This window comes from Balaenoptera ricei, chromosome 2 (assembly GCF_028023285.1).
Source record: "Balaenoptera ricei isolate mBalRic1 chromosome 2, mBalRic1.hap2, whole genome shotgun sequence".
In the NCBI taxonomy this organism is placed as follows: Eukaryota; Metazoa; Chordata; class Mammalia; order Artiodactyla; family Balaenopteridae; genus Balaenoptera; species Balaenoptera ricei.
In genome coordinates this window covers 26,308,542-26,325,202 of record NC_082640.1, presented here as the reverse complement: position 1 = coordinate 26,325,202, position 16,661 = coordinate 26,308,542, and the positions used below count along the sequence as shown (strand labels likewise).

Here is a 16,661-nt window from a genome sequence, read left to right as displayed (position 1 = left end):
ATAAGGATAACAAAACTTTACCTGGTCCCAAGAACAAAATTTGGTCAGATGAATTCTGCCCAATGTCTCCTCCCAGATTGAAAGGTGGGCACCCCACAGATTTTACTTGTTGCTGTCCTCACCTCCTTCCTCATTTTCACACCAAGAAGGTCAAAAGCTTCCTTCCACTATGGCTGGAGGAGTTTGGCTGTAACACAGTGAAAAACATAGTTTTCATGTTCAACCTGCCAAACCCCATTTTGGTATCGGTGGACCCATAAACAGAGCCTGGTACAAAACTGTGTTCCAGAAAATGCATTCTGAATATTGTTGAACCAGATTCTCACTCACATTTCTTAGTGAAGCTACTAAGGAAGCAATAGATCAGTCTGGGCCCAGCTGAGCCTCAGCAATTCTCTCTCCCCTCAACTTGTCCTAACTTCATTACCCTCGGGGCAGCTTGCTCATGTTTCTTCCTGGACAGGCCAAACAGGGGCAAAGGTTCTTGAATGTTCTAAGCATGTCAGGGCTGTAATATGCTTTGGAGTTAAGGCTTAAAGGAGCATATTTAAAAGCAGTCCTGTTACGGTGGTATTCACAAAGTTCTGCTCTCCATCAGTCTATCGGAAGCTGATGCTAGGGGAGGATATTAAACAATCCATCAAAGGTCTTTGATTGAAGGAAACTCAATCATAAAGAATGTATTTGTTCAAAGTGCTTTCTTTTTAGGTGCATGATCAAGGACGGGGGGAGAAAACAATCCCCCCATGTATGCAGAGAGACAGGAAATCTTATCTTCATCTGGGATTTGGAGAAAGATACATTAGAGATTGAACAAGACAGCAACTTCTCTCAGAGTAAATGGGGAACTTATTTCCTTTTGGAAATGGGTGATTCCTATTCATCCCTCAACTCTCATACTAAATGTGAACTTTGACATCTAAGAATCTTTTGGTGGACCCCAAGACTGGATGAGGGGCCCCTCGGGATATCCTCACAGCACCCTGGTCTTCCCCTCTTGTAGTAGTGGGTTATCCCACTGTCCGGCCACTGCCTCTTTATCCACCCTCAGCCCACTTCAGCCCACCTGGCAGGTGGTTCAGATTCAACAGACCTTAACTCGCATTCTCATATGTTGCTATTAAGACTGCAAATTGCTACAGTCACTATAGAGGACGATTGGCAATATTTTTCAAATATTATCGTATCTTTTAAAATTATAAAAGTACAGATTCTTTGATCTGGCAGTTCTTAGACATCTAACCTAACACTTAATCTTTGAAGTGAAGGATGAATAGGAATTATCCCTTCTCAACAGGAAATGAGTTCATCATTTGTTCTGAGAGATGCTGCTTTGAAGGCAAGAATCATGACTGTCCTGCTGCATCTTTAATCTCCCGAAGTCAAGACTGTCCCTCACAGCCATAGGCATTCAATAAATATTTAAGTGAACAAATGACTTTACCAAAAATTCAGATTTCCTTCATCATGTAAAATCTATTTTTACAAACCCAACATGTTCCTCTTCCAAATGGGACAATTAACTAGTCCTATAATTTTGAAATGGCACAGCAGGGCAGCTCTGAAGCACTTCCTTTGTTGAAAACTGAAACATATTTATTACTGATATTTAAGTGTTGCTCCCACCTACTCCCCCTTTGCAAATATTTCTGAAGAAAATGCATTTCTGGACAGATTTCTCCTCATTTACATCTAATTCTCTTCAGATTACACTCAGTGGAGGGGTGTTAGCAAAGGTTAGGGCATCAGAGACATGTGACAGCCAAAGAATCAAGTGAATGCAAAGCTTTAATTGACAATTAGTCAGAACGAAGAAAGAGACAAAGGAAGCAGATGCCTGTCCTAGCACTCAGCAAAGAACTATGCATTGTGACTGAGAGATGCAAAGAACACAGAAGGCCTTTTTCCATTTTTTCTAAGTCATTGAATTTATGGGCATAGAGCTGTTTGTAATATTCATTACTATCCTGAAGGGTCAGTAATGATGTCCCTCTTGCATTCCTGATATCAGTAATTTGGGTCTTCTCTCTTTTTTCAATGTTGACAATTGGTTGATTTAGATAAAGGGTATACCTGTGTTCATCACACTGTTATTTCTACGTTTCTAGAAAATTTTTGAAAAAAAAGTAAGGGTCAAAAAAGAGTGCACAGAGGGTTATTTGGGCAACTCCCTTGTTTTACAAGGGGGATAGTGGAGTTACCATCACGGCAGAGCACTGAGAAGCCAGCCATCTCTTCAATAACAAAGTTTGGATGTTTGAAAATAAGCCTAGGAGAGAAGGACTAGCCGGCTGGAATGAACAACAGATTATTGTTTGGGACGATCTCATTTTCACCTCTGAGCTGCCGCAGGGAGACTCCACAGAGCAGTGATGTTCTCGTTAGCAGCTCAAGTTCAACCCAGGCTTCTCTGCCTTCTGTACGGTACAACGTTAGCGACAGTCTCTGCAAACCCTGGGAACTGAGCGGGTGCCTGCTGCTCACCAAGATGACTGTTCAGACCTCCCTTTCCCACAGGGGAACTGGAGCAACCCCAAGAGCCATCCACCTGGTACACAGAGTGTGAGATTGAGGGTAGGGATGTTATTGTCCCCGTGACACAGAGTGGGTGGGAAAGTAAGTCTCAGATGAGCAGAAAGAGAAGCAGATTTTTAAATGTTCAAAGATGCAGTGGGAGGGGGAGAAAGGGCAGAATATAAAATAACATCTATGCTATGGCTACAAATACATGTTCCCACGTTTTCTCAGGTTACAAGTCCAATTTCTCATGCCCTGGTCTGATAACATGGAACCTACTGTCCACACTGCCCCCAAGGCCCAACGAGCTATTTCTGGGGTGTCTTACTGAACAGTACTTTTAATTTCATCTACTTCCAGCCCCCCACCACGGTAACATGGTGTCCTTCCCAAAGCTACAGACCCTAATGGGAGCAAAGTGACACTATTCCCCTTGGCTTTCCCTGGGGTAAAGTCAAGCTGTGTTCCACAAAGGATTAGAAAGCTGATCATTTCTAATCTTCTTGCGAGGCTCTCTTCTCATTCAATCACCTGATTCCTCAAACATGTCTACAAAAATATTCCTGTAATAAAGCCATTTGTGGGAATTCCCTGGTGGTCCTGCAAGCAGCACGGCAAGGTCTAATCAATTAATTAATTAATTAATAAAAATAAAGCCATTTGTTAGTGCTTCCCATGGCTGCTCTTCTCCCCTGAGGCTCTTATTAAAAGGAAGAGTTTGATTCATTAGGTCTGGGATGACATCTGAAATTCTGCATCTCTAACAAGCTCCCAGGGATGCTGAGCCTGGGGGTCCATGGACCACACTTTGAGCAGCAAGCTCCTGTAGTACTTAGTACTTACTATAATACTTAGTACTAAGTACTTAGCACTTATGTTCCTTGTCCTTAGTAGGTTTCCAATAAACCTGATTTGGAGGGATGATTGAATTTATTGAATGTTTCTACAATAGTAGAATAAAGGGGGAAAGCTTTATCAAGACAGCTGCCTTTCATCGTTCTCATGATCCTCCTTTTACTTGGAGTAAGGAATCTGGGGCATTGTTGGGTGGAGGCAGAACTGGCAAAGTGGTGTTTATTTTTTGACTTGTAGAACAAAACAAGAGAGAGCATCAATAGTGGAGGACCCTGCCCATTTGGCCAGTGATCTGGCATCATGGGATGAACCTGCTTATAGCAGCTTCTCTCCCTAACCTCCTAACAACTACTGGCCAAAATTGCAGGTTTATCCATTGTTTATTCTCCCCCTACTTTCCCTGTCTTGTACACATATATATAGACACAAGCGTACTCCTTGAAATTGGAATTACTCCTTCAGCTTCTATAATGGAAATTAATTGTATGACTTCACACTCTCGAAAGCCGACTATAGAGGTACCACTCCCTGCTAACGCAGCCTCGAGCTGTGGAGACTCACGCATACATTCTTCACCCTTCCTTGATTATTAGAGATAAAATGGAATCTCAATGCAGTCTGACTCCCTACAACTTGTCTTTTTGAATAAATCTCTAATAATCTCTCATTTTAATTTCATTACAATAATACGATCTTCAATTATGGGCTCCATGTCTGAAACAATCCCTCACTCTCAAGGCCAAGTCCTGTTCCCTCCTCATGGTCAGAAATGCAGCCTCATCCAGCTTTGCAAAAGAGGATGACCCTCAAGAATGTTCGTGTCGGGGGCCTGAGCTATGAGAGTAACCTGTGTGTGACCTGAGCTAAGTGATTGAACTAGAGCATGACCTCTCTTTTAGGCCAAACACTCTATGATTCTAGAAAAGTTCATGGAAACAAAGGCATTTAAAATACCTAAAGAATATCTGTTCAGGTATATGTAATTGATTGCAATTGTGTGTATGTATATATATATATATATATATATGCAGCTACTGAATAAGGAGAATCAGCTTTCCTTGTTGAGTCTCTACTAAACTTCAGATGTTGTGTTAGTTGTACCTTTCCTGGCATAAATCTCAGTCTCGAGCTGCTTACAGACAAATAGAGACAGGCAGGAATGGACCACAGCCAGCTTCAAAGCCTAGGCTTGACAAGGGAGATGAATTAAAATTCACAGCAGATAGGAACATACTGGCTTTATTTCTGATTGATTGATTGGTGAATTGATTGAGCGCAGTACCTGATTAACCTGCAGGCATGTAGACAGAGGTTCCAAAACACGTTTAGGGTTGGGGGTGGCAGAGGAGAGTTTATTGCCCTTGGAAGAATGTGGGCTGCTAGGCCACCAGGACTACTGACTCGGCCCCTGTGCAGAACCACGGGTGAGCTCGCCATCCTGGCCCCCCCGCCTGGGAGCACGCTGCCCAGTCTGCTGCTTTGTGGAGAAGTCACCTTGTCACTAGAGAAAACATATCCCCTAAGTGGATCTGTTGGTACTGATCACCTTGTCCACACGTCAGGTAATCAGAGCGCTGTGATTGTGCCCACGTTTGGGAAGGCGACAATGGGACAGCCCTGCAAGTCTACCCAAGAAGGCAAAGTCCCCCCTTCCCTGGAGGGAGACAGAGAGCTTTGAAGCTCTGTTTCACGTGGCCCTGAGGAGGCAGCTGCCTCTTACCAGCGGCCCCCAGGAGCTTCGCTCTAGGAATCAATCAGCCACCAAAAGTCCATCAGAGAGGATCATAAAATGTCTGTGGGGCTTCCCTGGTGGCGCAGTGGTTGAGAATCTGCCTGCAAATGCAGGGGACACGGGTTCGAGCCCTGGTCTGGGAAGATCCCACATGCCGCGGAGCGACTGGGCCCGTGAGCTACAACTACTGAGCCTGCGCGTCTGGAGCCTCTGCTCCGCAACAAGAGAGGCCGCGATAGTGAGAGGCCCGCGCATCGCGATGAAGAATGGCCCCCGCTTGCCGCAACTAGAGAAAGCCCTCGCACAGAAACGAAGACCCAACACAGCCAAAAATAAATAATAAATAAATAATAAATTATTTAAAAAAAAAAAAAATGTCTGTGATTCGCCAGGGCACCTGGACATAGAGACAGGCTGGAACTTTCCCCACCTGTTTCCACTGCTGCTGGATGCAAAGTCCAATGAAACCAATTTCTGATAGGCCCATGGGAGAGAGCATTGGAGAACCCATATCAGAAAGGACTGAACATGAATGCAGTGTAATGGGTGTGCCATTATTGCAGAAGTACTAATATTAGTAATTAACTCAGTCCTGCCTGTTGGGAAAAATGTGAGTCAAGGCAAGGGTCTCCCCTACCCAACAGACCAGAATAATTTCAGCAGGTTAAAGGGGGCCCTGTTCATTTGTTGTGGGAGATATTGAAACAGTGCTTAGAGGAAAAATTGTAGCTTTAAATGCTTGTATTATAAAATAATAGAGGGAAAGATGAAATGAAGAATTAATCAATCTAGAAGAATACAGAAAAGGAAAAACAGGAATAAAGCAAAGGAAGAAAAACAGAGCAAATAGAAAGCACACTGTAAAATAGCAGAAAATAATCCAAATACGTCAGTAATCATTATTAGTACAAATGTGTCACATCAGTGATCACTATTAGTACAAATGTGTCAAATGCCTTGTTAATACAGAGATTGCTAAATTGGATTTTTAAAATTTCAGTACATGCCATTTACAAAAGAATTTTGACACAGAAAAAAACTGGAAAAAATGCACCAAGCAAATGTTAACCAACAGAAAACTGGAATAGCAATTTTGATATCAGACAAAGCAGACTCTAAGGCAACCCTTATTTGGCATGAAAGTGTTTATAGTAAAATGATAAAAGGGGCCATCTGTATGTACCCAACACTCCAAATATATAAAGCAAAAATGGACAGACTTACAAAAAGAAATCGACAAACCCACAAATACAATGGGAGATTAACACACACCCTCTGAAAACTGAGGAGTCAAGTAAACTAAAAATCAGTAAGGGAAATAAGGGGAGAATTGAAAAATAAGGATGAATAATAATCTGTGTCCACGTAAAACTTTATCAGGTTCTTACAAATACTATCTTGACACTGACCTTAGAAAAATAGGAAGATACACTAATCTACATTTTATGAAACAGGAGCAGAGAATGTAAGTGACCGTCTCAATCCAGTCGCCAAGCTAGAAACAGAGGCAGAAGTGAAAACCCTTTCTCCTGACACCAAGGTAAAGCCTCTCTCCTATAAATCAAGCGTCCTTCCAATTCCCTAATTCCTTTTTCTTATCTTTTTCTTTTACTGCCTAGCTCAGATGTTAAGAAAATAATTATGTTATTATGTGTAAGTGCTTTGGGCACTTTGGTGAAATGAGCTTTATAAATAAGAGCCATTTCTATCTATATATGAAGCTGATCAGATTTTCTCCCCACCTGGGCCCTCCACATACTCTCTACCGAGTATTTACGTCCCTCATTCATAGAGATGAATTCATGGAAGATACTGATACCGAGCAGGGCCCTGTGGGGCTCCTAGGCACAAAAGCCTTTCTGTGTCCCCCATTTCTTGATAACAGGAAATAGGCTTCATTCAGCCTCCATGACCTTCCCTGCAGGTTCAAACAGATGCTTATCCGGGAAGGGAGGGGACCGGGAGACAGGGGAGGAGCAGTCAAAAGAAACAATAGTGCAGCCTTGGGGCAGGGTCCTGGTTCCCCCTCAAGGGATACACATAACAACACCTTTGAGCTGTTTTGCAGACACTGAAGCCCCCACCAGGTGGGAGAAGTTAATTGTGTGCTGCCCACGAGCATGTAGACCCCAGACCAGTTGGAACCAGAAGGTCGATGATGCTGACTCCTACTTACCTCACCACGAACCAATCAGAAGAATGTCCACCAGCTGATCGCGCCCTCTTTGAACCATTACTATAAAACTCCTCACTACCCCCTCCAGGTTGGGACACACAGTTTTGAGGGCATCAGCCCGCTGTGGCCCCCTTTGCCTGGCAAAACAATAAAGCTATTCTTTTCTACTTCACGCAAAACTCTGCTCTGAGAATTAATTCGGTGTCAAGGTACAGAGGCTGGATTCGGCTTCAATACCAATGGCTCACCAAGGCCAGAGAAATGGGCCAGCATAGCAGAATGCTTCATGTGCACTTCAGAGAAGGGTGGGAAGGGAAATCATCATTTATATGAACCAAAACGCTGGCGATTTTTGCTCACTAATCGTCCTCTTTCTTTCCAAGACTGTCTCCAATCCTCCCTCAGATGCAGCCAGAAGCACTTTTCAAGCTATAAAGCAAACAGACTGCTTCCTGAAGTTTTCTTCTCCAAGAAAAGTACCTTTAGGACCCTTCCCCACTGCCCAGGTCTGTGAGCATCCCGTCTGGAGCCTGCCTGCTCACACCCTCGGAGCTCCTGGGAGCCATCAGCCAATCCCAAAGGTGATCTGGGATGGGCCAGTGGGAACGCAGGAGCCCATCTCTGTCTGGAGATGGGCCGGCAGGCTCATCAGACAGCCACCAGCCCCTGACACAAAGACGGTTTGGTGCCCTGGAGCTCCAGCCACAATTGGGGAGGTTTTCTAGGAAGTTGAGAGGAGTCAGGGCAGATCACAAAAAGAGAAGCCAACGTCCATTGTCTCTCCTTCTAAACCCCATACCCTAGGGCAGTGGTTCTCATGGCGTGGGAGAGGGGCAGGGAGCAATTTTGCCCCCAGGGGACATATCTGGAGACATTTCTGGTCATCACAGCTGGGCAGGGGAGGGCTGATACTTCATCAAATAGCTGGAGGGAAGCTGCCAAACATCAGGGCAGCTTCTCCACAGCACCTGGCCCCAAACGTCAGGAGTGCCAAGGCTGAGGATCCCCGCTCTAGGGGAGCAACGTTTGGTATCCTCACAAGACTGCCCTCCTGGCGTGTCAGAGCTCAGACAGGCAGAAGAGGGAGTGAAACTCAGACTTCCATCTCTCTACCCCTCAACCTACACAAATTCCTCCATTACTGCCTCAGGATCTGAAATGGAAACAAACAAACAAACAAAAACAACAACCTTCTCCCAAAGACCAGAATATACGAACGAATGAATTTAGATCTCCTAGTTTCATGCTGCCACTAATCTCAGGAGGAGGCCGGCCAGAGAGACAGGCAGCTCCAAAAGAAGGAGCGGGAGTGAGGTCCAATCCCCACGTAGCCACAGTGAAGGCTGAAGCTGCCAGAGTTTGGGGTCTTTCTGGATAAGGGCTTTCTGTGTGTTTCACACAGATACCTGTGAGCATTGAAGAGTTTTGATAATTCCAGACGTCCACTCACCTCTTCATCATCATAGAGGAATTTCAAGAGCTAAAAGTGCCCATCCAGGATGGGAGCTGTGGTCTGGCCTGGAGACCTGGAGAGAACGTGGTCTTGCACGGTCCTTCATGATGGTTAAGCCCGAGGTTCAAGGTGGATGTGAAAAGAGATCTGGGCCCACCTGAGACCTGGATTCTCAGTCACCAAGCGCCTGTGTAATCCCCACAAGTCACTTCTCTCACAGTCTCAGCTGTGAAATAAGGGGGTCACCTGCCTAAATCCCCTTACACCTACACCATTACATTTAGAGTAAAATTCAACTCAGAGTACCTCCCAGTGTGAGCCCAGCCTCTGCCGCATGCAGTCCCCCACCTCCTGCCCACCTGCCTCCTGCAGGTCCCTCTCTGCATTGCGTTCTCCATCCCAGACCTCCTTTCTGTCTGCAACCCCTCTGCTCTGCTCTGGTACATTACCTGTCTCGAGTCTCCAGGACAGGAATGCTCCCTTCCGTGCTATGGCATTTGCCACACAGAAATTAGCCTGCTTTTACATATCTTTCTAAACAGCCGATGCCTTATAAGAACGGGGGGCTTAATTCACTTTGAATTCCTGAGGGTCCTGGCAAGACCTGGCACACAGCAGGTGCTCTAAAGATATTGGATGAACAGATAAATAAAAATGGGTAAAGTTCCAGTGATTTCCCACCAAAAGCTCTAGGTAGGTGCCTACCCACTCTGCGTGCCCTTTGATGAACGCAAACACCTAGAGCCTTGTAAGTAGCCAGAGAGAACACTGCAAGTCAGGACCCACAAGAATCACAGGACAGCAGAGGACCTTTCTTCTCTACTTTCAAGCAGGTCTTGGTGCCAGGTTTCCAAAAGGAGGGTTAGAGAGACAGGGATGAGGGAAAGCTGAAGTTAATAAGAACTAAGGTGAGTAATAAAACTCTTCAAAGAAGCTGCTTCTCAGTTCAACAGAGTGTTTTTCCTTTTTATCAATGAATCAAGTTGCTAGGGCAGGAAGGGCAGGGGAAAGTGATGGGAGGGCTGGGAGGGAAGGTGGATAGGAGGGGTCGAGGATGCTGGCAGCCTGTCATCTCCATGACGCGGACAGCTGCTTTGGTTGTATTTTAAACGGAATCGCATCCCAGTGTAGACACTGCGTCTGGATTTACGATCCACCCCGTGATCTGTCACTTTTATATACACACACACGAGGGAGTGGAGTGGTTTCCATAGAGAGGAAATATCACGGCCCACTTACGAACAATACAAGAAAAGGAGCCAGCGACCCCAGCGTAGACAGAAGTTCGGGGGGATGGTCCTGGGGCAGACCTCCCGGTCCTGAAGCTGCTGCACATCTCACTGCGCTTTTCCACTCCGGAGGGAAGTCCACTCACGGGTAAGGTTTTGGTTGGGGACTTCTTTATGAAGGATAAATTGATTTGCCCTAAATTAGGCAGGAGGTGCTGGGGACTGGACGGGGTAAGAGATGAGAGTTGCAAACGCCCCTGGGGGCACCGTGCTGAACGCCAAGGTCTGTGTTTTAAATAAGAAGTTGACTCTAAAGGGACCATGGGGAAGTTTCTCAGGGGGGGGCAAAATGATCCTCCCTTCGTTGGTAGAGAGACCTGCTTTGCAAAAGGTAATAGACTGGAGGCAAAAAGGGTTCTTACAAATGTATTTTTCTGAACAGAGTCTAGTTGTGAATATGAAAATCGTGTTTACAAATGGGGTGGATGGGAGAAGGTGTGGGGTAGAAATTTCAGGGTACAATGCCCCGCTGCCTGCCCGAGCCGGAGGATGCTTGCATTTATTGGTTACCAAGGGCATCTCCTTTCATTCTCTCGATGCACGTGTGAGGCAGGTAATGTCTCCTTTTTAGGATGCGACAACTGAGAGGTTAAGTGGTTGATGGAAGGCATTTGAGGGTAGGGGAGGTTCCCAGCCCAGGTCCTCTGCCCTCAAAGCCTAGAACCCTTTTCCCCTGGCTATGCTGGGGACACTGAAGGGAGGGGACAGATGTCTGTAATGATTAGTGCCACCTGTGAAGGGGGGGACCATAAAGATGGATGTTTGCTGTCTCCATCTGATGTCCAAGTCTTCTGAGAAATCCTGTCTGCAATGTTCTCCTCTAACAAAGCAATCCAAGAAACACACACCCATACACACACACACACACACACACACATGCACACCCCTCTTCTGAGAATGAATGAAGTAAGAACATGAATGCAAATGCTGCCAATGACAAGTGTTATCTGTAACATGTCAACTTTCTCCTGGCCGCTCTTCCCTCTTGGGGGGAAGGGTCTTTCATGAGTGAACCCTCTCTGCTCACTTGAGGGTGAATTGCTTGGAAGTCTGTGTGTGTATATGTGACACATAAGCGCTTCCACGAGTCCACAGCTCATTACTATAATACCTTTTGAAATGCTTTAATGCCCCCTAGGTTCAGCAGTTACGTTTTATAAAGGGTTTTCTAATTGAACATCTTATCAGTGTTTGCAGACGAGCTGGGTAACATGGGGACTATCTCCGCCTTCCTCGCTGCTAGAAAACGGGGCTGGCACTGGGCAAAGCCACAGAGTTGTGCATTTGCCTTCTCGCTTCACTTTTTTCCTTCGAGTACTCTCTCCCTTGCAGGTGCTCTGAATTTCAGGCCAGCCCAGGTTCCTCAGTGTCTCTCATCCTAGGGCGTGACGTGGCTGTCACAGCTCTCAGAAGTAAGTGTGTATCTTCAGAGAAGCACTGCTTATAATAACCCCAAAGAATGGCTCAGTTTCAGGTATCCAAATGAGAAAAATAAAGATGTAGAACTTTACCTCTTAAATCTAACTAGGTGGGGACCACTTGTTTTCAGAGCAGGTAGCAGAGAAATCTTAAACCTTTGTGTTGTTGCACCAGGGTAATGGCAAAAGAATCCAAAGAACATAAGAGGAGAAACTTGCTTAGGAATCAGACTTTAGTGAGGAGCAAAGGACATTTCTGTTCTTTTATGCTGCAAATGCTAAACAAAACTAAACAAGGAGATAGACAGAGAGAAGGGGAAGAGCCTGGAACTCAATCCCCTGATCTCACAGATGGAAATACTGGCACCCAGAGTATTTAATTGCTGAGCAAGTTAGTGGGAGGCCAGGGCTGAGTCTGGTCCATGAAAGGAGTGGGGTACAAAGGGATAGAGTGACAGAGAAGACAACTTCCCCACCCGTGTTAACCCTTTCTTTGTCAATTGGTTTTTGGTTTTTTAAATCTTTTCAGCCTTAACAAGCCCTTTGAAAGTTCTTCCAGGCTTTAAGATGCCTCCAAGGTGTAAGGCAGCTAAAGCCACAATTCATGCTACTTTTATGCAAAACAACTAAGGAGCTCCTCGGTAAATGATAAAGCAGGAAGTCTGGTTATTGACACAATATTGACAGAAAAAAGAAGTCCACTTTTCCACAGTCAACACACACTCCTGTAAAATGTTCTCAGGGAATTGGACACACAATTCTAAGGAGCTCAGAGATGGATTGGAACACTGAGAAAGTGGTTCTCAAAGTGTGGTCCATGAACCCACTGCATCAGCATCGTCTAGGGATGTGTTAGAAATGCAGACTCTCAGGTCTCACCCCAAACCTACTGATTCAGAAATGCTTGGGATGGGGCCCAGCAGCTGGTGTTTGAACAAACCATTCACATGATTCTGAACACTCTGAAGCTTGAGAACCGCTGACTTAGAATGAGTTCAAGGCAAGGAGAGCCTATCTGGGTTAGGATGGAGCAAATGGTGTACAGACAAAAAGGAAAAGCCAGAAACACAAGACAACAAAGATACTGGTCTGCAGGATCCAATTACCTGGCATATTTGTATATCTATATTTATATTATATTGCTATAATTGATATAATTGATATTTATATTATATTATTTATATAATTTATAGTATATTTATAGATATATAGATATAGACAGATCACTTCTGAGATGGCTGTGTGTGTACTGAATCTTATCCTAATAGGACCTGGAGATGATTTATATATAAACAGTTATGAACCAACCGTCTTCATTAAGTATTTGGTTAGATCAGGAGCTTTTCCATTTTAACTTAATCTTTCACTTAACCTTTATGAGGTAGTTATTATTATCCCCAATTATCAGATGAGGAAATTGACGTTCTCAGAGGTTAACCAATCTGCCCACCGCCCTCAGGCAAATAAGGACCAAGTTGGAAGTTGAGGCTACGCCCAACTAATTGCAGAGTCTGTGTTGCTTTCCCTGCGTCCTATGCAGCTAGTTCATACATTTGGATTATTTAAAGCAAGGATCAGTCATCATCAGGCTTGTGAAAATGCAGATTGCTGGCCCCAGAGTTTTTGATTGACTAGCTCTGGAGCAAGACCTGAGAATTCTTCGCGTTTCTAACAAATTTCCACATGATGCTGCTGGCCCAGAGACCACACTTTGACAACCAGTGAAGTGGAACATGAACAAAGCCCTACTGGATTTGATCCATTTCCTCCTGAGCCCTAAGCCCCCTCTCACACCCTCTTCCCACAATGCTCTTTTCTGCTACAGGGAGAGATGCTGATACCGGCCCACTTCCTGCTGCTACTGCTGCTGCTTCTAGGGGCCCCCAGGACAGGCCTCTCCCAAAAGTTGTACAAAGCCGAGTCCGTCTTCAGCTGCCTCAACACAGCCCTGTCTGAGGCCAAGAAGAGCCAGCTGGAGGGTGCGCCCCTGCTGAGCAAGAGAAGCTTCCCCTCCCTGCCCAGTCAAGAATCACTCTCAGGAGAAGACCAGGAGAAGGAGGAGGAGGAAGACAAGGAGAAAAGGACCTTCCCTGGCTCTGGGGGCGGCGGTGGGGCTAGAAGCACCCGGCACAAATACCTGTCCCAGGGGCAGCTCCGACGGAGGCTGTACCCGGACAAGGCCAAGAGTGACCGGCGCACCAAGTTCACTCTGTCCCTCGATGTCCCCACTAACATCATGAACATCCTCTTCAACATTGCCAAGGCCAAGAACCTACGAGCCAAGGCAGCTGCCAACGCCCACCTGATGGCCCAGATTGGGCGGAAGAAGTAGAAGCAGAGGCCAGCAGGAGGGCGGCCCATCTGGGACAAGGACAGAGGTCAGGGTGGAGGGGAGGGAGGGTTGGTTCGTATTGGAGGAATAGGCCCTGTTTTCCAGGCTGCTTCACTGCTCAACCCCTCTGCTCCTTCCTGCCTCTGGCCCAGCTCCCTGCTCCTCTGTACATGCACACACCAATGCAGTACAGTCCCAGCTTCACAGATACCAGGCCATTGATGTCTCCACCTACATTCTGCATCTCCTCTCTCTTCCCCACGATGAGAGGCAAAGGTCATGCACTCCTGTCCTCCATGCTGCACCCTCATGACCCAGTGCCCGAGAAGAGGGCGTGCAGAGCCCCTCTCCCCTCCACACACCCACCTTCCCCAGACAAGGCCAGAAGATGAGGGCACTCAGCATCCCGCCACCAGACCCCTTCCTTCCCCTCTCACCCCCATTAAAACCGATGGCTTCTTGAACCCCTGGCTGGTTTCAATTCCTCTTCCTTCAGCCGGCTGCTTTCAGGCCTCTGGGCTTGGAAAGGGGACAGCTAGTGAGGGAGGTGACATGTGAGTCCATTTCCAACTCTCCCAGGACAGGAATGGTTCCTGGAGGTTTTAGGAGGGCTGAAGAAGAGCTTGGGAAAGGCCAAGCTGGCAGGACTGTGCCGGCTGTCGTTCAATCAAGAGCCATCTACATGGCCTGGTCCCACCCAGGGGCACAGCCTGGGATCTGCTGCTGAGTGGGCCCCTGGGTTTAATGGGAGACACCCCCAGCTCCTCCATGTTTGCTAGGGATTGGGCCACCAATCTTCAGTAGGCGCTTCTTGAACCCATGGTCACTGTCCAGCCCAGTGCTGGACCCAGTGGGGGATATTGATGTGGGAGGCAAGGCCTCTGCTCTCCATGACTCAACAGTCAAAGTGAACAGACAAAAGCAAAATTTGAAAAGAAGCAGATACCACCAGGGTGTATATAAGTGATGAACGGCAACGTGATAGCAATTAGTGTAAAAAAAACCATGAGGAATTCAGAGCAAGATGAGAAGATTTAATATGAGTAAAAGTTCAGTAGAAATGGACATCGGCAAGAACTCTGATGGCCTCTGGCAGCAAAGCCTTCTGCATGGTGACAAGTCATGAATACATAAAAGGAACTTCCGCACGGTAAAATAAACCACATACACACACACCAGCAACTAACCCCACCACCACCAGACAGAAAGTCAAGAGACAAATGAATGACAGATTTGAAAAATGTTTGCCACTCATGTAAAACACAAATGGCTTACTGATCAAATATATAAAGAGCTACTAAAAACTGAAAAGAACAACCCCCCCCAAAAAATAAGCAAGGACATGAATAGAGCATACACACACACACACACACACACACAAATACAAATGATCCTTAAATGTATGAAAAGATGCTAAACTTCATTGCTAAGAAAACTAATTAAACTTGCACTCATACAGAATTTGTCACCCATCAAATAGGCAAATGTCCCTGTTTGACAACTGGCCCACACGGTGATTGATGAGGTGAAAAGCCACCCTCCTCCACTGCTGGCTGGTGGGAATATAAACTCTGAGAGGCAGTTTGGAAATACTTATTAAAATCACAAGTTCACTTTACCTTTAACTCAACAATCCTGCTTCTGGTGGACATTATTGGCAAAAGCAAAACTGTGCATTTTTTAAAATGTTAAGCTAAACTTGAAAATTACCCCATCTCTTAACAGAGCCAACGTTCAAAAAACCGAAATGCAACTGTTGTTTCCATCCTGGGAAAAAAACCTCATGATAGAGCAGAAAGAATCCTGCCTGAGACTCAGAATACCTATGTGAGTCTGGTTTCCTCTTCTTATGTGCCTCTGAGCAAATCCTTTAACTTGCCTCAGTGCTGATGTACCAGGAAACCTCTTTATGAATGTGACCTCATGGAGTTCTCATGAGTATATTTTAAGGTAGCTATTATTTTTTTCCATTTTGAAGATGTCTTAAAATTTGCATTTAATATTTATTTTTGCTTTAATAGTGCATATTCTGTTCATGCCAAAGGTGCAAAGGACAGGAAGCAGGAGATTAGCTTGGCTAAGGAAAAAATCAGGCAGGTGTGACATTTCCATGAACAACCGAAAACTAGGAGAACTTAAAAGTTGCAGCTGGTACCCCCAAGCACGCCCAAGTTCACAGTTGTCTCCTCAGGACCTTTGGCTAAGTGAGCAAAGCCTTGATAACAGCAGCCTCTAGCGGACTTTGATAAGTGGCTTTAAAAAGTTCTGTTTTGCTTTGTTTTGAATCACGGTACCTGCATCACAAAAGCTCCAATCAAAAGGGTGATTAAAAAAAAAGAAGGCACAGATCACTGCAAATGCCAGATTTTCTCTTGCTCTTTTTGCAAATACACCATCACGTATAAGCTAAAATGTATCTAAGGTGGTGAGGTTTACTGGCAGGGGAAGGGGAATGGCATATGTAACAGAATTCTAGAGGATTCAGCTTTGCACCTGAAGCAAGAGATTGGAGCCCAGAGAAGTGAAGGAACTGTCCAAGGTCTCCCGGCTGGTAAGTGACAGTCAGATCTTTCTGGCCACAAAGCCTCTGCTCATCGCTCCATGCAGAACTGACCCTTCACGTGTACAAAGGGCATAAAAACACGAGCCATGTTGTTGCCTTACAGGGCTAGCACGAGCCCCAGTGAACCACAAACGTGGAAGCAGCTAGGAAAGCCCCACACAGATACTAGGACTTATTATGTCTTCAGCAGGTGGGTCTGGTGTTTAGAATGCCCTCAGAGCCTTACAGGTGATTTAAATGTGAGCAGAAGCATCTGCTTAATAAACTAAGGAGAATTTGCCAAAGCTGGACCCACCAAGAACAGTGGGAAAGCACAGGTTTCCTGC

At 45.6% G+C, this 16,661-nt stretch overlaps 1 protein-coding gene across 1 annotated transcript; it reads left to right on the top strand.

The window, feature by feature from the left end:
• Positions 1 to 13,271: 13,271 nt before the first annotated feature.
• Positions 13,272 to 13,772, top strand: UCN3 (urocortin 3). Its single transcript, XM_059915330.1, has one exon. The coding sequence runs from the start codon at positions 13,272 to 13,274 to the stop codon at positions 13,770 to 13,772; it is 501 nt and encodes a 166-aa protein (XP_059771313.1).
• Positions 13,773 to 16,661: the final 2,889 nt, after the last annotated feature.

Bases quoted from the DNA above. Each gene is read 5' to 3' on its own strand.
- UCN3 (XM_059915330.1), top strand. From the start codon at position 13,272: ATGCTGATACCGGCCCACTTCCTGCTGCTACTGCTGCTGCTTCTAGGG.